General features: G+C 37.7%; 1 protein-coding gene across 1 annotated transcript in view; it reads right to left on the reverse strand.

Annotated features, from left to right (window-relative positions):
- LOC145681716 (glycine receptor subunit beta-type 4-like) overlaps positions 1–23,527 on the reverse strand; it is a 115,532-nt gene extending 92,005 nt beyond the window's left edge. The window contains exons 1-2 of the mRNA XM_081753329.1: positions 23,510–23,527; positions 21,606–21,838 (exon numbers count right to left, since the gene is read on the reverse strand). Coding sequence (XP_081609455.1) covers positions 21,606–21,838; positions 23,510–23,527 — 251 coding nt within the window. The remainder of the gene's footprint in view (positions 1–21,605; positions 21,839–23,509) is intronic.
- Between the last annotated feature and the right edge of the window lie 3,204 nt (positions 23,528–26,731).

Here is a 26,731-nt window from a genome sequence, read left to right on the forward strand (position 1 = left end):
AATAACACAAAATGACTACCACTTTAGCGTGTTACTTATGTGTCAATTCAACACCAACCACATCGCCTTCAGAGCATATCAGAAATGCCTCGTTACTGGCTGTAAGTATTTGCATTGTTTTTTATTGTTTGGTATGAGCAAAGCTTTGCGAAACATTTCGCATTTATGGCAAGTAACTAATAACATTCTGCTTTCAGTAATCGGTCAAAATAATATTATTGTAAATCTATAAATCATTCGACAACAGTTACACAAATAGCTGTGCTTCCATCTGTTTCCTTTATCTGTTATTTTGTGTCTTAGCATATATGAACATTGGGCATGCTGAACCACTTCCCTAATACCTATAAAATCTTTAGCCCTCAGCTTTAGCAAGAGCGTCCTATTGGTTACCCTTTAGGTCTATTTCATCATTTTGATAAACCATAAGCTACTGCATTCATTCTAAACTTTAATTAATAAGACAAAACACTGAATTGCCTCAAAAAAAAAAAAAAAAAAAAAAACATTTTCGTCTTTTTTTTTACTGTATTTTATATTTGAAAAACATTGCTTACGATTAGTATTAGGAATTATATTTCTGGGCTTTCGAGAGTATGGCTATGTTAGCCCGTCAGTATAAATGGTGATGTCCCTCCACGACCGATCTATCCGAGGAGAGGGAAGGAAGAAAGGATTGCGTAAGGAAGGAAGTAGCCTGGGACCTGCATGCTAGGTACCATCCTGGCATTTGCCTGGTATGAATGAGGAAAATATAGGCAATCCTCACTCAGGATGGCTTGCCTGAATAAGCTTTTACACTTTTTCGATCGATTGTCTCTACCGGAAATTGAATCCAGGATCGCCTGAACCAAAGACGAAAGCGTTAGCAACTACGATATGCGGGGAAACAAAAACATTTTTTTAAGGGCTTTGGTTTAACAAATACTGTCTTATATATTTATTTGGTTTGTCCATTTGTCCGTCCTGGAGACAACAAACCTCAAGAGCTGCTTGATGGTTGACAATCAATTTTGGCCACAAACCTCAAGAGCTGCTTGATGGTTGACAATCAATTTTGGCCACAAACCTCAAGAGCTGGTTGATGGTTGACAATCAATTTTGGCCACAAACCTCAAGAGCTGGTTGATGGATGACAATCAATTTTGGCCACAAACCTCAAGAGCTGTTTGATGGATGACAATCAATTTTGGCCACAAACCTTAAGAGCTGCTTGATGGATGACAATCAATTTTGGCCACAAACCTCAAGAGCTGCTTGATGGATGACAATCAATTTTGGCCACAAACCTCAAGAGCTGTTTGATGGATGACAATCAATTTTGGCCACAAACCTCAAGAGCTGTTTGATGGATGACAATCAATTTTGGCCACAAACCTCAAGAGCTGCTTGATGGATGACAATCAATTTTGGCCACAAGCCTCAAGAGCTGCTTGATGGATGACAATCAATTTTGGCCACAAACCTCAAGAGCTGCTTGATGGATGACAATCAATTTTGGCCAGAATGTACAGGGTCAAATGTTAGCAATCAGGTTCTTCGATTGAAGCGAGCTATCTTCTAGAAGTGGACTTAAGAAGAAGTTGGTCAAGTGCTATATACGGAGCATTGGACTGTATGGTTCAGAGACTTGGACATTACGGAAGTTAGAGAAGAAATGTTTAGAGAGCTTCGAAATGTGTTGTTGGAGGTACATGGAGAAGATAAAATGGAAAGAGAGAGAGTAACAAACAAAGATGTTTTAAAACGGATAGGAGAGAAGAGGACACTTCTAGCCACCATCCTTCGTAGAAAGGCCAATTAAATTGGACACGTTTTGCTAAGAAATTGTCTTCTTCACACCGCCATAGAAGGAAAGATGGAAGGAAAGCGAGGAATAGGAAGAAGAAGAACACAGCTGATCGATGATTTGAAAGATAGGAGAAAATATTGGGAGTTAAAAGAGGAAGCTGAAGATCGACAAAAGTGGAAGAAACATTTCCTGGCCCAAATCTAAAATTGAAATAAAAAAATCCTCATTAGTCCCAGGACCTGCCAAAAGGTAGAATACTTAATAATAATAATAATAATAATAATAATAATAATAATAATAATAATAATAATAATAATAATAATAATAATAATAATAATAATAATAGAAATCAATCAGTTATGGTCTCAACCTAGATCACTATAGAACAAAAACGATGATAGATAGCGTAAACGGTGATAGATAGCATTTCCTGCAATCGATTAAACGTTCAAAGCGTATTTTTCCTGTCCATCCTTAATTGTCTACTAAAACCGGAAGTCGCAGAAATCCACTACTACTTCCGGTTTCAATATTTAACTACATACAGTAAGAACGATAAGAGATAGTAAGAAGCGTTTTTTTTTTTTTTTTTTTTGTATTTTAACAATACACACCCTATTCTTTCTTAACCCAGCTACTTTTTGAGTCCGGTCCGGTCTGGTTTCAACATTGATCGTTATAGAGTGAAAACGGTAATAGGAAATGAAAAGCGATGTTCTATAATCAATTGATAATCTCAGGAATATATTCAATATTCACGCTAATCTCTACTAAACCTGGAAATGATAGAATCGCACTACAACTTCCGGTTTTAATATGTATCTACACACAGGAAAAATAATAGGAGACAGCGTGACGTTTTGGTTTAAGTCGATTCAACGTTTTGAGAATAATAATCAATGTCTCTCTTAGCCCTTTATTCAAATTAAAAATGGCAGTAATTAATCACTTTCAGTTTCAGTGTTGATCGCTATAGAGTAAAAACGCTAATATATAGCAAGAAATGGTTTTATATATATAAAAAAGATATACCACATTGACTTGATCCCTAGTCTTGCGTTGCAAGCGCTGCTATCGGCTGAAGGAATTCCACTCGCTTTCTCTCGCTTAGCAAAAGCTGATTCCTTATTGGCTCAACGCGTGGGTGTGTGAGCTTTAGTTCGCATTTTTGCCACGTCTCAAGACATTTTGGCAGCACAATAGGATCAATTAAGTGTGTCAAGAGTATATTTCATCTTCTTTCTAGTCTCTCTACTAAACAAGAAAATGGAAGATATCTACTAAAACTTCCGGTTTTTAATATTAATTCAGAAAATATGAAACCATACAAAATCGAACTTGTTTCCCATGGTGTACTCGTAACAGTGTTACTTGTTACTTAAAACAAATTATATGGTGTCTCAAAAAGAGGTCCGAATTTAAAAAGTCGGTTATTTTTATTTATTGTTGTTGGCAACGTTGTTTTTCCCTGTTTTATTATGAGTGATCATTGAGATTATGTTTTGATTCTTTTTTTTTAAGGACAATGTTTGTAGAGTATCGTCATGGAAAGATACAGTACGGAACAGCGTCTGTTGATTGTTAAAAATCACTACAAGAATGGTGAATGTTTTGCGAAAACTGTTCGGAAACTTCGTACGATTCTTGGACACAATAATGCAGCAAATGAATCCATTGTTCATTGGTTGGTCAAAAAATTTGAACAAATGGGTTCAACAGGTGACATCAAAAGCTCTGGACGTCCTCGAAGTGGATGGAGTTGTTGTTGTGCATTATTCTGTTACTGTACATCCGGGGAAATCATGTTGCCGTCGTACTCAATCAATGCGCATGTGTCCAGCAACAATGCACAGAATTTTAAGAAAAGATTTGCATTTACACCCGTACAGAGTTCAGTTTACACAGGAACTTAAAAAAGGGGATCATGGAAAAAGACGGCAATTTCTACAATGAATCCTGGAAAAAGAACGAGAGATTCGTGGTTTCACAAAGCGCATCATTTTATCAGATAAAGCTCACTTCTATTTAAAGGGCTTTGTGAACAAGCATAATTGCCGAATATGAGGATTAGAAATCCAAAGAGTAATTCACTAAAGCATACATCCTCAACGAGTTACGCTTTGGTGTGGGATTTGAAGTAGGGGCTTAATCGGTTCTCACTTTTTGAAAATGAACAAGAAAGGGCTGTCACGGTGAATGGAGTTAGTTATCGTGCGATGATTACTTCTTTCCTTTGACCCTGTTTGGATCAAATAAACATCGACAATTTATGGCTTCAACAAGATGGTGCAACTTGACACACTTCAGAAGACACGATCACTCTGCTGCGTGAAATGTTTCCTGACAGACTAATCTCGTTATGAGGAAACGAAACCTCGATCTTGTGACCTGACACCTTGTGACTGTTTCCTATCTGGACCGCGCTAAGTCACAAGTTTAACAGGTCTGTAGTCTGTTGGAACCCAAACAAGAATTTCGACATGTCCTAGACGAAGCTGATAGGGAAATGTGTGAACGGGTGATGGTTAATTTCATGGACCGAACAACTGAGTGTAGGGCTGGTAGAAGAGTCATATGCCCGTTATGTTTCACATTTAAACCGCAACATCTTCTGAAGAGAATTATGTGTTTTTTTTTTTAAATAAATGAATTCGATTTATAGTAGCATAAAATCCGGTCTTCTTTTTGAGACACCCTTTATATATGTTATCTATTTACACCATCTCCCCATTTAGGTTTTAGAATCCCAGTGAAATGCTCTCCTTTTAAAAAATGTATTTCTTTCGCATTAGTGGGTATTTATCAGCTAGAGAGTTTAGTTGGAGAAACACTACGTAAACAACTAAGGATGAAATATGTCCCTTCTTTTTAAAAGTCTCTGGTCCATTAAAGCTTAAAGAGAGAAGGATCCCGAAAGAAAGACAAATTGAAGGCTTTGGTACAAAAGAAGATGGATCTCATATTCTTTCTTCTTGCGTCTTGAGTAGCCCAGAGTCCCATCTGTAGTCAAAGCATTTGAGATCTATTATTGACAACAAACCAACCTACTCACTCAAATTCAGTTACTGCTGTGGTCCAAGTTGGATCGGTACACAACACAACATAAATCATTCACGATCCATTACCGTTCTATAATTCACGTCAAAAACAAAGCAGCATCGCGAAGCCCGGACGCACATCAGTAAACCTTCAATGAGCTATTGATCCGCAATCTATAAGGGATTCTTTTCCCTCCCACAACACAATGACACACACACAAAAAAAAACAGCACTCGTAAATTTATGAGACGTAGAAAATAAAGACTTAAAATACGTGAGAAAATAAAAAAAGAGAGATAATATGCCATGCATGGTGCTTGAGACCTTTTGAATTCTATTGACCTCTCCCATTTTTTCCCCACTGAAATTCATAGAAAATTTCGCGAAAGAAATAAAGAAAAAGAGTTTATTTTCTTACTCTTTCTTCAATACCTCTTTCCCATCACCAAAGCTATTTTTCGTCCAAGTTATATCTCTCTCTGTCTTTCGATTGAGAACCTGACATTTCTTTGTTTCTTCTTTTTTATATATCTTTGTTTTATTTATTTCACGTGAAGATAGATAACAAAGTTGGCATTACAACATGTGTTCTAGTCAAAGAAAGTTGGCAAAGTAGTTAACAACATGTGTTCTAGTCAAATAATAACAGTTGCTACTACAACAACACGTGTTCAGGTCAAAGAATAGCAGTTAACACTACAACGACAGATGTTCAGGTCAATCAAATAAGAACAGTGACACTGCAACTACACGTGTTTATGTGAAATACCAAGTGATGGCACTACACCATGTGTTCAGGTCAAATAAACAAAAATGTTGATAGTTGAAGTGTTCGGATTCTTTGTTCACACAAAACAAAGGCAATATTGTGCTGTCTTTGTTTCCGTTCTTCTGTTGTGATTCATTTAAATTTATTACAAGATGTAATCAGTGATGATTTCATGGGATTATTCACTCCATTGTCATTATTGCTGCATCTGCTGTCACTCCAAGGTTATTGCTCTCGCTGCTACTGGTACTCTTATTTGAAACGTATATTTCTGGTTACTTATTGCTCCTTCAAAAAGTAGATCTTCAGCAACTACAAAATGAGCTTAGACTTTCTGTTGCTAAGCATGTTGCCACGTGCCTGCCGCGGTTCTGAAACTATTTCTTATTTTTGAATGCTCTATATTATAATGTGGAAACTAAGCTCTAACAATAATTACCGTGATAATAGATAATTATACAATAATAATCAACTTCATCAATAGCTACAAGAAACACACAATTTTAAAACCACGTCGAGACGCAGAGCATTTTCTCTTAAAATTGGATCATTCCTGAGAAAATGGAGACGAGTGACAACCCCAATTACAAATTTGGCTTAAATTAAGAAACTCATCCTATGTAGCAATCCATAGATCTCACTTAGTTAAAGAAAATTATATGTTCGGGAGTAAATTTTCCGTATTTTTCCTGTGAGTTTCTGCTTGTAAACTAAACATTTTATATTGAACGATGGCCGCGTCATCTATTAAGATGAAAACTGACTCTGAAACATACATCATTTTTTTTATAAAGACAAAAGTATGGTTAACGACATAAGACCATTATTATGATTAAAAACTTATTTTTCTTCTTTTTATATAAATATAATTATGCAAAATGAGATCTATATTATGTCAATATTATGATAGAACAAAGATGCTGGATTGCAAATTCTCATGTGTAATTTTCGAGATAATATGGGAGAAACTAATTTTTATGGTGCCAACTAATTTTTTCCTTTGTTCCAATACTAAGTTTCTAATTCTGCTGCAACAGTTTATTTGCTTACTTTATTAGCTGGGTTGAGTGGGAAAAAATAATGGAATGTTAAAATAGTGGGGGAAGCAAAGAACAATATTAATAACAAGGCAGAGAACCCCGGTGTAACACACCGATTGTGATAAGATTGCACGGACATATAGAACCTCAAAAAAGAAGCGACACGTATATATATATATATATATATATATATATATATATATATATATATATATATCGGCCAACAAGCGCATTGAAAGGGTCAAATAGGGGCATAAAAATGGGATCAAAATGAGATTATATGGAATATAGCGAGAATGAGAAGAGATATCGGAAAAGGTTAAATGCACGAAATACTACCCATAGTCTATACGATTGGCGTTTGCATCCTTCTTGCATATCCCATCTTCGTGCATTGAGATGAATCTGCGTTTCTTTCGCATACGGGCAACATATGCACCCAAAGGAAAACCACTTATTTCCTGTTTTCGTTTCTTCTTTCTTTCTGCTCCTTGCGACCCTCTTCGGTCATTTCCGTAACACGTTGCAACAATGTTGTACATGTGATTGGTCCATTTCGAGATGTTCTGCTTTCTTCACATGCGTGTGTTTTACCTCATTGCCTTGCGTTGACTATGGGTAGTATTTCGTGCATTTAACCTTTTCCGATATTTCTTCTCGTTCATAGTATATTCCACATAATCTCATTTTGATCCCATATTTATGCTCCTATTTGACCCTTTCAATGCACTTGTTGGCCGATGTAAAAAAAAAAAAAAAAAAAAAAAAGGCGTCGCTTGTTTTTTGATATTCTCTATGCCTGTGCAATCTTATCACAATCGGCGTGCTACACCGGAGTACCCTGCCTTGTAAGAAGAGGAAGAGAAATTAATTGGAACATTGGCTAAGAAGGAACTATATCATCAAACACGTGCTAGAGGCTGTGGTGGCAGGAAAGAGAGGGGGGGATCGAAGGAGACTACAATTCATGGACCATAACAAAAAAGAAAAATCATATGTGAAAATCAAGAGGTTAGCTAAAGACCGTGGAGCATGGAAGCTTCGCAGTTGCGACAGCTGATCTACCAACAATGGCAGTATAATTATGCTGCTGATGATGATGACTATAAGTAAAAATAACACTGCTAAAGATATACCACATTCACTTGATCCCTAGTCTTCCGTTGCAAGCGCTGCTATCGGCTGAAGGAATTCCACTCGCTTTCTCTCGCTTAGTAACAACTGAACCCTTACTGGCTCAACGCGTGGGTGTGTGAGGGTGTGAGCTTTAGTTCGCATTTTTGCCACGGCTCAAGACATTTTGGCAGCACAATAGTACCAGATTGTACCTATTGTTCTTTATAACAGTAGTGACACACTTTCTCCTATCAGCAACGCAAGTAATTCTAGAAAGAGAGACGTAAGACCAAGGGCACATAAATGGCCGTCCACCAAGTCCAAATCTCCAAAGCTTCCTAATTCAACATACATTCTATACACCTTTTCAATAAAATTATGCTTGTTTAACAGGGGAATAATTGATGTAGCATGAAAATTATGATCTATACAATTTTACAACTACTTATTGTCTTTTAGAATGCAGAATAACACCCGTTCAATCAAGGATGTTATAAAACAAAGAATAACACTCGTTCAATCAAGGATGTTATAAAACAAAGAATAACACTCGTTCAATCAAGGATGTTATAAAACAAAGAATAACACTCGTTCAATCAAGGATGTTATAAAACAAAGAATAACACCCGTTCAATCAAGGATGTTATAAAACAAAGAATAACACCCGTTCAATCAAGGATGTTATAAAACAAAGAATAACACCCCTTCAATCAAGGATGTTATAAAACAAAGAATAACACTCGTTCAATCAAGGATATTATAAAACAAAGGATCTGCCTACACAACAAAATTTTAAAGTCATTCACAGTTTCGCCACCCCCACTGTGCCCCCTCTCTACCCACTAAGCAACTTTTGAGCTAACGAAACGGAAACGAGAGTAGCCAATCGGATATGACGATGCTCGGTACTTTTTTCGGCTTTATTGAGTTAATAGAGTGAAGAAACATATGTGCAGCTCCTCTATTTTGTAACATCGTTGCGTTCAATAGTACATAGACGTAGTAGCTTGTAATATTGAATCCCCCCTTTAAAACTTGCGCCCCTTCCACCAAAAGTTTCTGGATGTGCGCCGGAGTGGCAAGAGAAAAGGAAAAGAATGTAACAGGTAAAAAGAAAGAAAATAGTAAGAAAGAAAGAAAGAAGATTCTAGGTGTTCCACTTCGTTATCAACATGATTAAACCAAAGTTTACTTTCCACATTTTACGCATTGGTAAGGAAAATTGTATTATTTTCAGAAAAAAAAATAGTAATAATAAATCCACCCTTTTTTGAATGAGGAAATAATGAGAGGAAATGTTATATGCTTTAGGATTCTGTTTCACTGAATGCTTTACTCATGATATAAACAAGAGGATTTACGTATCCGTCAATAACTGAACTTGTTGCAGAATATAATTCTATTTTGGAAGGAACATCAAACGTATAATGGTTCAAGGAAGTTTCTTTGATGCCTACAAAAGTCCTAAATAAAATAATAATACAGGACGCATCTATTTTTACAATTACCATGGAAAAAGTCATATGGTATAAGTGAAAATGGGAATAGTTCGTTAAAGTTGCATATTAATAATAGTAAACTCTCGTAAATTAAATGAAATGAAATCTTTAAGTTTTGCGTCCCACTTTTATGCCAGCTAGTCTAAAGGAGACGGTGATGATGAGAAATGAAAGGAAGTGGGAGGAAATGGCAGAACTCGGAGAAAACCGACACACCCGGATTTGTCCACCACAAAGTCCATTTGGCGCGAGCTGAGATCGAGCCAATGACCTTACGCATCAAAGGTGGACGCTGTCCCATTGACCTACCGCGGCCCCTACGAATACTGTAGTGTGCACAACAAACTCACATGGTCAGTGTTCGAACCAGGAACCCCTTGCACCAGAGGAACACTGTACCACTGATTCACCTTGCAAAAGGATGTGATTTATGTTGTTTTTTCTTAACTTTCTTTCAGATAATATAGAATATATAAGGAAAGAGCATTTTATTCAAGCGTATGGGAAGGATACAGAACTAAATACAGAAAAACAATATACTGAGTTTCGTTTAGAACAAATGGTTCGATACGGGAGACTTCGGTTCGATTTCCAGTGGAAATTCTTGGTCCAAATACTACCATAAACTATCAGTGTACTTCTCGTATAGCCTAGGTGCTGGGGATTAATTTGGATTAACTGTCACAGATGGTGACTCCGAATTTAAAACAAAAAGATATGGAGAAAGAAGAGAGTCAGACGAAATGTCAAAATGAGACTAACGAAAAAGATATTAACGTCTGACTGTAGGGTGAGTAATATTGAGGAAAGGGAAGCTAAATTGTGAAGCAGATGAATTCGCGTTTCGATTCAACACAACGTAAACAAGCAATAGAACATAATGTGATAGTGTTTCAGATTCACTGCCTTAGTAAGTAACCAACCTAGGATGTATATGATGCAATAATGGAGTTAAAACCAGAAATGTAAAGCGAAAGAAAATGTAACAGAAATTGCATCTTAACCACATGTAAGTAGACAGATTTAATTTATGAATATACAATGGTGTGCATGAAGTGAGAAAATATTTTAATGTTGAAAGCCATTCTTTGATTATTCCTCTAGGAACGAAGAAATCGCTCTCACACACAAGGTACGTTTTTATTCCCTATGTACAGTTTTTTTTACACTCATACATGCATGTACCCACCATCGCTGACGCGCATGCTTCTTAGGTACTGGCACCCTTGCTATACTTCTACCCTGACTCGATTATATAATATTCGTGCTTTTTAGTGGGTAAGTAGCACAATTATATTTGTGCTTTTAAGTTCGGTTCGTGTCTTAAACACTAGTTTGTTTTGGGGCATATATCTACATGATGTATTTATACTCAGCATTCCTAAATGAATCTGAGCCCATTAATGCAACTCCTCCCTTAAGCATAATTTTCCAAAGGAGTAAGAGTGAATATGTGGCACAATATCTATTCAAACTTGCAGCAAACGAGATTGACATTGTTCACGAATTCTTAGCATTTTCCAACCATCCACCATTGAAGAAAGAAGATAAGAATTCATTGTTTCCGTTAGTTGCCAGTAATGCGAAGTCAACAATGATTAACTGAAAAAGAAAGTACACATTTTGCACCGTAACACAATATAGATGCATACGTATTTGGAAAAGAAAATTAAATGAAATCTTTGAGTTTTACGTCCCATGATAATGCCGTGTGGGCTAAAGGAAACGATGATGATTAGAAATAAATGGAATGAAAAAAAGTGGGAAGAAACGCGAGCACCCCAGAAATCCCTCACGCACATATGGTTTACAAATCCTACTTAGTGCGAGCTGTTTCTTGAACTTGAACTCTCTACCACTAAGACACCGCGGCCTCCATATTTAGAAAAGATCAAAGATGAGTATAAGAAATACCTGTGATTAACAGTTAGCACAGGGGTAAAAGTGCGGGGGAGTCGTCCCTCCACCTCGATAAAATATGTACGGCGTCCTCCCAGTTCCTAAAAAAATTACAATAGGCAAAGATAGGCAGGGGGAATGGCGTGGGGTCATGAGGCTGCCTACCGTTCCCCCATCTTTTCAGTTCCACTTTTACCCCTAAGTTAGGAGTGAATAATGGAAATGAAACAGTGGTAATTATAGGTAAGACATATTTTTTAAAAAACAGCAATTATTAATACAACGCTGAAAACAGTTCATATGGGTGTTTAAGCCGAAATTTACGCCACCGAACGTTGAGAATCCTAAAAACTAAACCACCATTTGTCATTAACATGACATATTTTGTAACACAAACGAACTCTAATTGCTTCAACTACTACGGAATAGAAATGTATATAAACAAAGTAAACATAAGCGAGTGCAGGTTTCTGGATCAAAAGTAAAGACAACAACATAGCTAGATGATAACCAAAGTAAGTATGCTTTCCCAGATATTCTTCTGTAATGCAACAAAGAAATGTTCTTGAAACCAAATGCAACCGAACTGTGAATTTTGTTTATTGATTTTTAAAGATTTATTACAATCACCTACTGGACATTTTCTCAATTGCTGGCACGTTATGTTCTATTTACCTAGTATAACAGAACGACACCTTGTGTACCAATATTTGCGGAAAATTGTAGACTTTAACACCAGTGATTTTTTTATTAAAGCAAAATCAAAATAACTTACTTGAGTGTTTTACAATATTTTTAAATTTCAGATCCATTCTAAAGTATGTGAACCCATTGAAGTACTATTTTTACAATGCATATGTATTAATACGACTTATCATTCGAAAGATTGTTCCTTCAGCTTTCAAATGGTATAAGACAAGACATTCCATTTGTTAACAATAAGCTAGAACTAAATAAGGGATCGATGGCCGAGGCTGTCTGGCAACCGGTTGTGTGTTAATCGGCGAGCTAGTTCTGGCTGTCTCGCTAACCACCTGTATATTAATCGGCAAGCTGAATTCGGCCGTCTCACAGACTGTTGTGTATACCAATGGGTTCAGCTTCTCGAGGCAAAGAAATATACGAGGATCATTTAACTACGGCTACAGGCGAAATTCATCTTGCAAGACTACGGACACTGTTTGACGGTGATCGGCGCTGGACTTGTAGTGAACATTTCTTACGGATCAGTGTTCCACACGCTAACACATTATCTTGGCATGCGGAAAATTACACCCAGATAGATACCCCATGCTCTGAGCGAGGTTCAAATGTGGCATGGGTGGGAATGTGCGCGCCTACACCTCCAACGTTACATTGAGGAAAGCGATGACTTCTTGCGCCGCATTATTGCAAGTGACCAAACGTGGGGAAGATGCTACGAGCCTGAATTGAAATGTCAGTCGAGTGACTGGCGCCACCCAGAATCTTCACGACCGAAGAAGCTTAGCCAAGAGCCAGGAAACGTGAAGGTGATGATGATAATGTTATACAACCACGAAGAATTATCCTGTCACATCAAGTTCTTCCGGGCGTTACCGTCCATGCTGCATACTATGCTTCATACCTCAGTCACCATTTGCGACCAGTATTGCGGCGCAAACGTCCACACCTCCTGGAGTCTGGACCAATTCTTCTACTCGACAATGCCAGATACCATACAGCCAATCCAGGATAGGATAGCATTTAGATTTCTGGGCTGTCGGCATCTAAAGCCATTTAGCCCTTCACGTTTTGAGGGATGACGTCCCTCGGCGAACGCACAATCCGGGGAAAGGGAAGGAAGAAAGAATTGGGGAAGGAAGGAAACAGCCTGGGACCTATAATTTAGGTACCACCCCGGTATTTGCCTGGTATGAATGAGGAAAACACAGGAAATCCTCATTGAGGGTTACTGGCCTGAAAAAACGTTTTACACTTTTTCGACCGAGTGGCCCCAACAGCCAACAGCCAGCCAGACTGTTACGACGATGAGGTTGGCAGGTACTTGATCACCTACCATACTCCCCAGATATGATACCCTGCGATTTTAATCTTTTCTCAGGGGCAAACGTTTCAGAGACCTTCCCAGCATTTTTCGTGCCTTAGGGCATACTGTCAACACTTTCTCACAACGCGGGGCTTTGACAGGTATTCAACGGTTCTGGCAAAGGGTTCAACAGGCTAGCGGAGACTACATCGAAGGACTGTAAGCTTCTTGAGTTGAGTGATTCACTACATTCCATTTAACAACTATGTTGCCACTTCGAGTTAAATGACCCTCGTATTTTTTGTTTAAAAAAAAGCTCTGTTCGTATAAATGAGTGTGTAACAGTGCACTTTCCATTTCATTTATTTATTTATTACAGAAACCTGGTATCTTGCGCTGAGTAGCGACGAATTAGTAAATTTGAAGATATACTTTTCCCTCTAATCATTGTTTTCACTTGAATCCCAAACAAGATTGTGTTTCAGCCAAAACATACGTGCCAATTGACACATCGAGGCTGCGCGTCGAAAAACTGCTATGTGACATTGTCGTCAAATATGACTTATATACTATAATATGAGTGGAAGATAGTGTTGCATCTTCTTTTATATTTCTATATGTGGATTCCAGATTGTTTCTCTACTAATAAGGAAACAAAAAAAAATGGTATTTGTTAATTACGTAAATAATGTGAAACTTCTTTTATTTTGCTTCTCCTGGAAAGTTGTAAGTTCTGTACATAGCGGTTCTTTGAAGCACAGTGACGATAATGTATTTTCAACCTCATCCAAGATTTTTTAAATTTTAATTTCTTAATGGTATTGCATATCAGTACCATCTTTAACAACTGGCCCGGGTTCCCTGGTTCGATCCCAGCTCGCGCCGTGTGGACTTTGTGGTGGACAAACACCGTGCTCGTGGTTCTCCTGTTTCCTCCCACATTTTCATTCCACCATTTCATTCATCTCTAATTACCGTCTCCTTTAGCCTAACCGGCATTACCGTGGGACGTAAAACTTAAAGAATTCATTTCATTTCATTTTTTTCTCAGATACATCTCGATTCTACCAGTGAGCTATATTTCCTAAGTCAACGATAATCGTTTTTTTTTTCTTTCTTCAAAACGACGACGAAAGCATTCCAACCGAATACAAAAGCGTAGGAATATTGTAAAGCGATGAAGTCAAAATAAAATTAATCAGGACTGACCTGTACAGCGGCAAATAGAGAAGAATGATGAGTATTCTCTGTCGGTGTGTGCAGGATACAGAAAATCATGCTTATATACTTCAATAAACATTATCTAGATGTATATGGACATTGCTCAGTCCAGAAAACGTGAATCACAAAATACGGATTTTCTAGGATTGCAGTTCTGTCGTGGCAAGAGCAGCGCTAGGGAAGCTGCTTGTAGCGAAAAATATACGGATTTTACATCTCAATGCGCTCCATATTTACTTTATGTGTTCAAAGATCTGTACAACAGTAACTATAATTAAGGAACGGGCAGTATAACGCCTATAAATTGGACATCTGCGGTTCATTATGTATACTCTTTTTCACTATCTCTCCTAGATAGATATTAAATAATGTTGGTGAGAGACAGCGTTCCTGTCGAACTCCTTCCAGTTGCACACTCTTCTGTCATTTCGTCGCCTGTTCTAACACTTACTGGTTGGTTCATTCATAAGTTTCTTATGACTCTTTGACATTTCAATTCCAACCCAACCTTGTTTAGAACTCCCAACATCAATTTCCGATTCACGCGTCAAAAGCTTTTTCTAGATCAATAAATACAATATACACCTCTTTCCCTTTTCTATAAACTTTTCATCGATCACCCTTAACAATCAAATGCATCTCCTATGCTCTTACCTCTCCTGAATCTGAACTATTCCTCCTCAAGTTTTTCATTTACTCTTCCATAAAACGTTCTCTTCAGTATTCGAAGCAAAATTTTTACTGCATGAGACATGAGACTAATAGTTCTATATAAACCTCACATCTTTCTGGGTTCGATTTCTTAGCCATTGGTATCATCATCATAATCTTCAAGAAGAACTTTGTCCACTCTCATCTTTCATATATTTCGTTGCAAGGTCGGAACAATTCTTTCTTCCTTTTGTTTTTCATATTCTTAATGAATTCGATTGGCGTATTATATGTCCCAGTTTGATTTCCATTCCTAATCTCGGTTCTAGAGTTTTCAAACTCATTTTCTACTTCAACATCTTATCCCTGCTCTCATATACCGGTATCTCCTCAACATTCCTTCCATTTCCAGTTGAACATCCACTTCGGCCATCACAGGGTTATGATCAGAGAAAAGGTCTTCGCGTTCTTGAAGCTATTCCGATATCTATCGTGAATCATAACATAGTCTATCTGGTATTCTCTGCCATCTATTGAGGATTTCCGCCATCTATTGAGGATTTCCTGCCATCTATTGAAGATTTCCATTTATATCTTATTCTTTTGTGCTAATTGAACCAAGATTTGCCAATTACTGGTGAATTATGCCTACAGAAATTGGCCAGTTTCTCTGCGCTTTCATTTCTTTCGCCTAAACCACATTGTATACGACACCACCTTCCTGTTTTTCTCCCACAACTGCATTGTAATCGCCCATTACAATTACACATTAACCCCTCTTCTTCTGTCTATAATTTATTCTATTTCCTCATAATTTTCCTCTAATTTTCAGCTGTATGCGAAATCGTCGTTTTGCATGTCTATATCACCACTTGATCCTTCTTTTTTCCCTTTAAGTCATAACATATCATCACCAAATTCTACCTTTCACTACCTTCACGTTTAACGTTTACCAAGAATTATTCCTACACCATTATGACCGCCCTTTTTATTACCCGAGTAAAATATTCTATATCCTTCGCTGCTCAACACCCCATTAAGTTCCCATATAACTTCACAAATTCCTATCAATGTCCATATCCTAAACCTTTTGCTATTGTTTGCCTTTCTTTCTCTGTCTGTCTTCCCCCATTATTACTTCCTCGTCCAATAGTCCTTCCCTATTTGTCCCCCTCCCGGAGATCCGAATAGGGGATATTTTACCTCCGGAATTATATTTTGACCTGCGAAAGACCATTGTACATTTGTTCTCTTTCTGGTGCCAGCAAACTAGGAAAATATAGAATCGTGGTTTCCCGTTGCCTCCCACCATGCAGTAGCACAGCCGTTAAAGTCACTCTAACCACTGCTGGGCCTACTGTGAAAGTTGCCGTAGATTTTCCCCAACTTGGCTATTGCAGAAGTGCTGCCTTCTCCCAGAGCACTCTTCGTCTGGCTACTCCATTTAGACCAATTCGGTAAGGATCAGGGACCTACGCAGAAATTTATTCAATCTAAATTATATTAAAAATTATAAAATTACTCCTAAAATTAGACTAAATTTATAAAAAAAGTCCCACCCCCTGGGTACATCCCTGGTAGGGATGGTCCTTCTGGTGTGAACTACCACCAGCATAGCTCTGAATCTCACTGTAGCACGCAATCCTCCCTATGTGTCTTCGCAAAGGCGGTGTTTATCAGGTAGGAATTGTAGGTAAGATATATTTTTAAAAAACAGCAAACAATTAGTAATACAATGATAAAAACAGTTCATGTGAGTGACATGCAAGACCATATCAGCGGAAGATTAACCAGTAATTTGAACCAAATCAAACGCGACAAGCAGTTCAGAGTTTTAAGAACTCATATACCACTTACCGCTAACGAAAAATATTCCTAATATACGTCTTTATACAGTAACGTCCTTAGTATCATGGGCTAGAAACTTATTATATATAAACTAAGTGAACATAAGCGACTGTAGGTTTTTGAGTTAAGAATACAGCTAACAGCAAAGCTTGCGGATAAAATTTAATAAATATGATTGCTCAAACATTCTTTGGTAAGAAAAGAAGAAATGCTCTTGAAAAGAAAATATAACTTCATTAAGGATTTCGTTGATTGATTTTTAAAGACTCATTACAGTTACCTAGTGGACATTTTGTTAACTGGTAGCAAGTTTGATTTACCCAGTATAACAGACTGGTATCATACGAATAAATATTTGCGGAAAGTAGATAAATTCTACACCATAAATTCTTTCATTTAACCAGAATTGAAATCATTTAATCCTGTATTTCACATTTTTAAATTTCGGACCGATTCTAAAGTATATGAACCCATTGACGTACTTTTTTTTTTTTTTTTTTTTTTTTTTTTTTTTTTTTTTTTTTACAAAGAATATGTATTAATACGACGTATCGTTCGAAAAATTGTTTCTTCAGATTTTAAATGATATAAGATAAATCGCTTCATCTGTTGACAAAAAGTTAGAACTAAATAAGGATCGATGGCTGAGGTCTTCTTGCAACCGGCTGTGTACGAGGGCCTTGCCGAAAGTTTTTAGCTCTGACCACAAGAAGCATCAAACTGGAACAAAACATTTTAAAGTTTTTGCAACTACTCTCCACGGACACGAGTACATTTTTTACATCCTTTCAAACCACTTAGAAAACTGTTCATTCCACACAGTTTCGTCTATATTGTCCACAGACTCCAAATAAGCACCAATCGCATTATCATCCGATGAAAAGCGATGTCCACGCAAGTGTTCCTTCACTTTGGGAAACAAAAAAATCGCACAAGGCCAAGTCCGGCGAATAGGGTGGATGTGGTAGCACTGACTCCTTCCTGGTTCAAAAAGTCTACAACTCTTGCAGCACTGTGGGCACTTTCATTGTCATGATGCAGCAGAAGATGGACGAGTTTTGATCTTGGATGTTGGGCCTTCCATTTCTTGAACACAGTGGGAAGACAAATTGTTAAGTACCACTCAGCATTCACCGTACACCGATTGTCAAGTACAACAGTCCCAACATATCCCTTCCGTAAGAAAAGAGACGCAACCATTTCCTTTCCAACACTTCAAGGTCTCTTCACTTTTGTTGGGGGGATCTTTATTCTCGAAGCACCACACTTGAGACTGCTGCTTGGTAAGCGGATCATAATGATAAATCCACGTTTCGCCACCCGTGACGATGTTGTAAACATCACGACTTGCCCCTTGGTTGAATTTATTCAACATAAATTCACTACCCTCTTTTTCCCTTTCCGTGAATAAATGTGGGACCCAACGAGGACACCTTTTCCTAAGACCCAAGTTTTTATTCATAATTGTCTGCGCTGCTGTTGACCCAATGTTGAGAGTCGCTTCGATCTCCAGGAGAGATAAATAGGGATCATCTTCCACCATTTGCTTCACAGCTTCGATGTTTTCGGGAGTCACTGCAGTGTTTGGCCGTCCGGAACGAGGTTCATCGTCAAGTGACGTACGCCCCGTTTTAAATTCCCAAAACCGATTTCCAACATTGGCTCGCGAAGGAACAGATTCCCCAAAAGTATTCACCAAAATTTCATGGCACTGCTCTGCGGTTAAGCCCTTCTTGTAATCGTAGAAAATCATAGCGTGAAAGTCACGTCTTGACAACTCCATGGCTAACTAGACAATGGGTCACGCGCGCTTTCTTATCTCTCTTATCTCTGAAAATGCTATCACAGACTCATTGTTGCTATTGATGGCTGAAAGTCACAACATATCAGAATGTCGAATATAATAAACAAAATGTTGCTGTGATGTTAGATTATTGCGCTACTAAAACTTTCGGCATGGCCCTCGTATTAATGGGTGAACTGAGCCCGGCTGTCTCGCAACTGCCTGTATATTAATCGGCGAGCTGAATCCAGCTGTCTCGCAACCGGCTGTGTATTAATCGGTGAACTGAGTTCGAACGCCTTAAAGACTGCTGTGTATGCCAATGGGTTAAACTTTTCGAGGCAAAGGAATATATTTTTAAAAATAAAGCCCTGCTCTTCTAAATTCTAGATTCCGCTTATAAATAATACCACCAAATTTACTCAAGCTTCTTTATATTAACGAAATGAGTGTGACCGTTGGATTCCTCATTTTATTTATTTATTTATTTATTACAGTAATCAGGTATCTTGAGCTTAGTAGCCATGAACTAATAAATGAAAATGTATATTTTCCTCTTAACTTGATTTTCACTTGAATCCCAAACTATCATTTTGTTTCAGACAAAACATATTTGCCAATTGACATCGGCGCTGCACCTCGAAAAACCACTATATGATATTTTCATAAAAATGAGTTATATACTATGAGTTGTGCTGTATTTTCTTTTATATTCCTATATGTGAATTCTAAATTGTTTTTCTCCTAATAAGGAAAAAAATGACATTTGCTAATCATGTAAATAATGGGAAAGCTTTGTTTGTTTGTTTGTTTCCTTTTTCTTTTTTTTCTTTTTTTTCTTCGCAGGCGCAGTGAAGATAGGTATCAGCTGCTTTGTCTAAAAGTTTTATAATATCAATCTCTTAGTAAGTATCATTTTTATTTACTGTGCTTAAGCACCTCAATTAGTAAATAATTCAATAAATACCTACCACCCTGCCTGCTATTATTTGATTTGGAGAAAGCTTTGATAGTTTTCGGTCATGGTATATTTAATTGTGAGTTAAGCGTCCCTTTTAACAGTGAGGTCATATGAAACTTGGAGCTCCAGATTAGCATGGGATAGGAACTACATAATTTTGCGCTTGGAATCGAACCTTGATCTCTCACGCCAAAGGCGCATATCCTAACCGCTTAGCCACGAGGCAGCTCAAAGCTTGAATAATGTATGTCACAGTTGGACAATTTGTAAAATCATTTTTTTAACTATAAGCTGTCTATATTAATCTCAAATTCACTTTATCCATAATAGATGCCTGACATACCCATAACAACAACCTATCCTATTAGATTTTTCAACTTCAAAGAGTTCCATAAGGTTCAACATTATCTCCATTACTGTATACAATATTGAATGATTCTCAATTAGAAAGGTCTCTTAAAGTAATAACCAGAAAAAAACACTGAAGAACCTTGAAAATGTCATAAATGATCACCGATTATCCCTGTAGTAAATTGCTGAGTTGATGAGCTCGTCAATATTAAGCAGTGATAGAATTACTACCCAGCATCTGGTAACGAGAAAATCTTTAACCAGATGGGTATCAAATCTTTAAATCCTGGCCAAAACTTGCCCAAAAGCAATGTTTCATCATTTTTAATTTTTCAACACTAACGACATATTGTAAAAGTTCTGCTAGTGCAGGTAATATGTAGAGCTAGGTTGAGTAAATCAGTCCGGAATCGACTCCCACTACGGGTTTATTATAAAAACAAATTCTCTTATAACAACAGTACTGATAGAAATACTTAAATAATATTCTCTATACTGTAAGGTAAAAGTTAGGTATCGCAAGACCGTGCGGCTAAGGGCAGAATGTCTACAGAGCTCCAGGGAAGCGAGGTAGAGTGGCGTAGGAAAAACCAATGCTCCAGGCAAGCAGTGATGGGGTTAAAAGTTATAGAGCTCCGAAGCAGGCTAAGTAAACTGAGGTTGGAATCTGGACAGAGCTCCTAGCAAGCTAAGTCAGTTAGAAGGGAAGCCAAGAGTCTCACAGCAAACTAGAAGCTTTGAGGTTGGGTTTCTCCTAGTGCTTCAGACAAGCAGGAGAAGGGGAGACCAATCGAAAGCTGGTGCCTGTTCGCTGAATGTTCTCCAATATATAGACACTCCATTCTGCGGTGGCGCTGCTGCTTCCATGACGTCATGTGACTTGCAGGTGAAGCTGGTGGTCTGTCGTCTGCTTCTTGTAGTAATCCAACGTGAGGTGTAGTACTCCAATGTAAATACATGTGGTTGTTGTTTACAAACAGGAGTTAGGAGTTAGAATTTACATTACTGGGCCTGCGGCATCTAAGGCCATTTAGCCCGTCACGTATGAGGGATGACGTCTCTCGGCGAGCACAAACCCGGGCAAAGGGAAGGAAGACAGAATTGGGAAAGGAAGGAAGCGACCTGGGACCTGTAAGTTAGGTACCACCCCGGCATTTGCCTGGTGTGAATGAGGAAAACCTCATTTAGGGTGACTGGCCTGAAAAAGCGTTTTACACTTTTTCGACCGAGTGCCCCCACCGGGAATCGAACCCGGGACCGCACGCACCGAATGGTTCACAAACAGGAGCAGGCAACATTGTTTATATCACTAAATATATACCACATTGACTTGACACCTAGTCTTCCATTTCAGGCGCTGCTATCGGCTGAAGGAATTCCACTCTCTTTCGCTAAGGCTCTCTCGCTTAGCAACTGCTGAACCCTCATTGGCACAACGCGTGGGTGTGTCGGGGTGTGAACTTTAGTTCGCATTTTTGCCACGGCTCAAGACATTTTGGCAGCACAATAGCACCTGGTACATTACAATATTAAATTCTCAGTTGTTGCTCTCATAGCTAAGTGTAGAACTTCTGTGACAACCCTCGTAAAATGTAAGTTCAGATTAGGAATAGACAAATAGTACTTACCCCATTCTGTAGAGAACTGTATTATATCTGGTTATGAACATGAGATCCACATTACGCATTCCTTTCGTCATAGACAATTCCTTCATGGGAACAAACACAATGTCAGGTTTCCATAGTTGTTGACTCTCGTATGCGGTAGCAAATTCCACTTCTGACCTGTTGTAGATAGCTTCATTCAATATAATACGACGATCAACCCAGCCTGTGTTGATAAAAGCATCAATGATCACCTCCTGAAAAGAAAAATGAAATGAAAACATAATAAAAAATACAGACTAATAGCATGTGTTAAAGTATAGAAGCCGCGTTCATAATATTTCCATTCGGCAAGTTTTAATAGTAGTTTAAAGCAATTTAGTAAACAATGTGATCACTACTGCAAGTGACACCAATTGTTAAGGTTTAATTTATTGATTATAAACAAAAGAAGAAACAGGCCTATTTGTGAGGTAAGAAAGAACCTATTGAATGGGAAAACGTGTGGAATCGTTTTCAGTGAAGCTGTTTTAATTTCACATTTTACTATAGTAGTCGCGCTCACAATGTTTTCATTCGGTAAGTTTTAATAACATTTAAAGAAATTTAGTAAACACTCTGGCCACTACTGCATGCCACCAATTGTTTATTATTTCTTTATTACAAACAAAAGAAGAAAATTTTATTTATTATTTAATTAATCATTTATTTATTATAAACAAAAGAAGCGCTTCCATTTGTTAGGTAAGAAATAACCTATTCAATAGGGAAGTATGTGGAAACATTTTGAGAGAATGTGCTCTTTTTTAAAGCATTATACAGGGTGACCCATTCAAAACACAAGTTGGAATCAGGTATAGGCTACCTTTTGAACGGAATGAGATACATGTACAAATGATACACCAGTTTTTAGCTTGATCCATGCAGATATTTTTAAACATAAAAGCAACTAATGAAGACCACGTGTGTATATGCAGTGTTGTCAAATGTAAGTGAAAGTGTAAAAAAATTACAGAATATGGTAAATCGCATGTTATACATGTGCATGGACATGAATTCCATAAATTTCAGCCCGGATTTGTGGGTTGGATCGGTAGTTATCTTAGTCGAAGAAGAACTGTTCATTTTCACCATCAGCTTGTCCAAAATTCTGCCATTAATGTGTATCGGCGAAGAAGTGGTTTTCGAAGCTTTATCCTACGTACTTGCAATACTGCCTGTGTTTTAAGTGCAACAGCATGTGTGTTTAGGTACTGTTTATCACATGGAATGATTGAAAACACTAAATAAAAGCATTGAAAAAAGTAGGAAAAATAGCGTAACTTACATGCACCCTACAATCTTGTGTGGAAGGAAGGAAACGAGGCCTTACAATAGATGTTGAAAATGCCCCCCCCCCCCCGCTCCTTCCCATTCTTGTTCAAACAAAGATTCACACGTCTTAGCATGTTGGAAGCAACTTCATGGAGAGTTAACAGGTTCATTTCCTCAATGGCTCTGCGGATGTTGGTTTTCAGGTCTTGTACAGTAATTGGGTTATTTATATACACGATGTGTTTTAGATATCTCCATAAGAAAAAGTCTGGAGATATCAAGTCCGGGGAGCGACTGGGCCAAAGATTTTTACTTATTAGTCTGTTACCGAAATACTCAGTCAACATATCCATGGTTTCATTTGACTTGTGACATATAGCCCCATATTCTTGTAACCAAGAATCGCGTTCATCATGTTGAGCATGGAAATAAATAGGGTGATTATGTCACGATACACGGTACCGTCAATTGTAGTGTTGAAAAAAGTAGGCCCAATTATTCGAAGTCGTGAAATTGCACACCACACACCTATCTTCTCTGGTTGAAGTGGTTGCTCGTGTAACACATGGGGATTATCACTTGACCAATATCATGAATTTTGGCTGTTCACAAACCTGTTTAAATGGAACCATGCTTCATCACCAAAGAAAACTTTGTAAAAATAAAATCCATTCCTTGCTCTCTGATAAAAGTTTTAAACCAACGACAGTATCTGATGCGTGCCACTTGTGTATCAGCTTCAATTCTTGCACAGCCTGAATCTTAAATGCATGTCGGTGCACCTTTCTTTAGGGCTCTGTGTGCTGTTGTTTTTGGTAAACTTGCTTGCACAACAAGTTTACGAACTGACTCTCTAGGTGACTGCGAAATGCGATACTCAATATTCTGAATCACCTCTTCTGTAAGAACATGCGGTTGTCTGTTGTGTGGTTTATCACGTACAGATTCCAGTTTCGCGAAATTTTGTTACTAATCGCTGAATTGTTGATATTTCCGAAACACCGCTATTTGGAAATCTTTCTTGAAACAAAGCTATCACATTAGCTCACGACTTTGATTTAAAAAAAAACAATGTTCTACAGTAAACACCCTCTTGTCTATGGAGTACCTCATAGCAACAATCAAACCTCTCACTACGACACAACACGAAACACACCACACCAAGTAAGACGATGAACAGCACACTGGCTGTTTATTTCTCCCTTCGCCTATATTTAGCCTCTTCTTACAAGGTTGCAGGGCGCTATTTTTCCTACTTTTATCAATGTTTCTATTTAGTGTTTTCAATGATTCCGTGTGATAAATAGTACCTAAACACACATGCTGTTGCACTTAAACACATGTAGTGTTGCCAGTGCGTAGCGTAAAACTTCAAAAACCACGTTTACGTGGGTACGCAATTAACAGCAGAATTCTGGACCAGCTGTTGGTGAAAATGAACCGTTCTTCCTCGAGTACGATAACTATCGATCCAACTCACATGTTCTGGCTGAAATTTGTGGTCTGCATGTCCATGCACATGTGTGACATGCGATTTACCACGTTTTTGTAATTTTCTTTACACTTTCACTTACATTTTGTAACACTGCATGTATATACGTGGACTTCATTAGCTGCTTTTATGTTTAAAAGTATTTACATGGATCATGCTAAAAATTGGTGTATCATTTATACGTATACCTCATTCCGTCCAAAAAGTAGCCTATAGCTGAATCCAACTTGCGTTTTAAGTAGGACACCCTGTAGTAGCTGCACTCAAACCGCGTTTAGTCGGCAAGTTTTGACAATAGAAATAAAGTCAGGACTCTAGTCACTTTCTGCATGGGTGGCCAAAACTAAGGTTTAATTTATTGCTTATAAGCTCAAGAAGAAACAGTCCAGTTTGTGGGGTGAGAAAGAACCCATTGAATAGGGAAACGTTCGCTTGAAAGAAGTGGAAACTTTAGAGCGAACAGCACCAAAAGTACTGCAATCTGTTGAAGTAATGTTCAGTTTACTGCCGTTGCCTACTCATATATTATGCAATCTAAAAACATTCTGTATTAATTTAAGTGTAGCTGAAATACGTCGCTAGTTTGTCGCAAGGGAGGAATAGGGTTGTGTAAAAAATATTTGAATCGCCTTCCCGCTTACGATACGCATGTCAGTGAAAGTGTAGTGATGCAAATAGCTGTGATACTCTACTTTTGGCCTAAGTTTTGGAACACTCTACCCTCCTCTTCTAGTAAACATCCTTTTACCAAAATAATGATAAAACCTAGCTTGAGGTGAATACTAAGTGCTAAGAGTCATTTCAAACTGATCAACTCGCTTTTCCCGAACCCGAAAAACTATGGATTCAGCATTAACCTAGGTTATTTGGACATTTTATTTTTCATTCTCTTCAATCCCCCATCCATGCCAATGGAACAAAACTTGAACTGCATTACAAGAATCACTATTCCTCTCAGTGAGCCTGAAAAGCTATGGATTTACACTAACATCGACCAATTTCGATTATATTACATATCACTCCGTTCTCACTCCCATACCTGGCGGTATCTTATTCACACAGTGTTTCATTTGACACTCAGGTTACAGGTTCCATTTGCAACAAATGAGGTTGACATTGCTCCATATATTCCAGAGTTATGCTACAATACAAACACACACACATATATATAGTACACGTATAATATCGTATCTGTGGGTTTTCTCCGGGTACTCCATTTTCCTCCCACATTTCATTCCACCAATTTTCCATCATCATTCACTTGCCGTAATCATGCGGCTACCTTTAGCATTACGGGCATAATCGTGGGACATCAAATGGAAAGATTTGATTTCGTACATTTATAATATACGTATATAGATGAACAAGCAACGAGTTCGATGTTACATCTTTAAAACTGAAGAACTGAGTAATATAATCAAGGACGAGTAACGCCTTTCAATCCCGATCAGCTGATACACGAATTTTTGCTTAAATCTGGGCTTAAATGTAATCAGGATTGCTATAAATAGTCTTAGTGAACTCTTTGGATTCGACACTATTCACGCTCATTTTGGACTTTTCATACCTTTTTATAACCCATGCCTTTGGGGGAGGGGGTTGGAGTTTATGGGTATCAGGGGCGTGATTATTCACCTCAATGGCCTCGAAAACTATAGATTCGACACTTATATCGGTCGTTTTTGTTTATTTTTACCTATCTCTTCCCAGCCCTACCACTAAAAATGATGGGCTGGTTTACCCTCACTGCGGATAAACTTTTACTTATACGACATACAAAGTGTCACTCTCAGAAACCACGAAAACTTTGAATTTGGCAATCGTATAAGTCGGTTACAATTATCTTTACATGCCACTCTCTCCATCCCCTTAGTGTTCCTTTCTTTCAAAGTACGGCACCAAGAGTGTCACTATTCATCTCAGCGATCTGAAAACAATAGATTCGACAGTGTTCGTTTTCGATCACTTTTATATTTCACTCCCTTCTGACGCACTTAGGAGTGCTATTTTTTTTTAAAAAAAAAGAATCTTAATTTATTTATTGCAAATTGTAAAGTCGTATGTTTACCAGTTTTGGTTGAAATTGCTTCAGGCGTTTCAGAGTTATGCTGGAACATACATGCATACATTATTAGATTAATATATATATATATATATATATATATATATATATATATATATATATATATATATAAAAACAACAACAACAACAAGAAAATAGAATAAAAGTTACGTTAAAATATTGTATTGTCATTTGGGTGTAAATACTTGTACACAATTTCAGAGCTAATTAATTAATATTAATTTTTAAATTGCATTATTTCTCTGTAACAAAGAAACAAAT

This window comes from Thermobia domestica, chromosome 3 (genome assembly GCF_964235325.1).
Source record: "Thermobia domestica chromosome 3, izTheDome1.hap1.1, whole genome shotgun sequence".
Classification (NCBI taxonomy): domain Eukaryota; kingdom Metazoa; phylum Arthropoda; class Insecta; order Zygentoma; family Lepismatidae; genus Thermobia; species Thermobia domestica.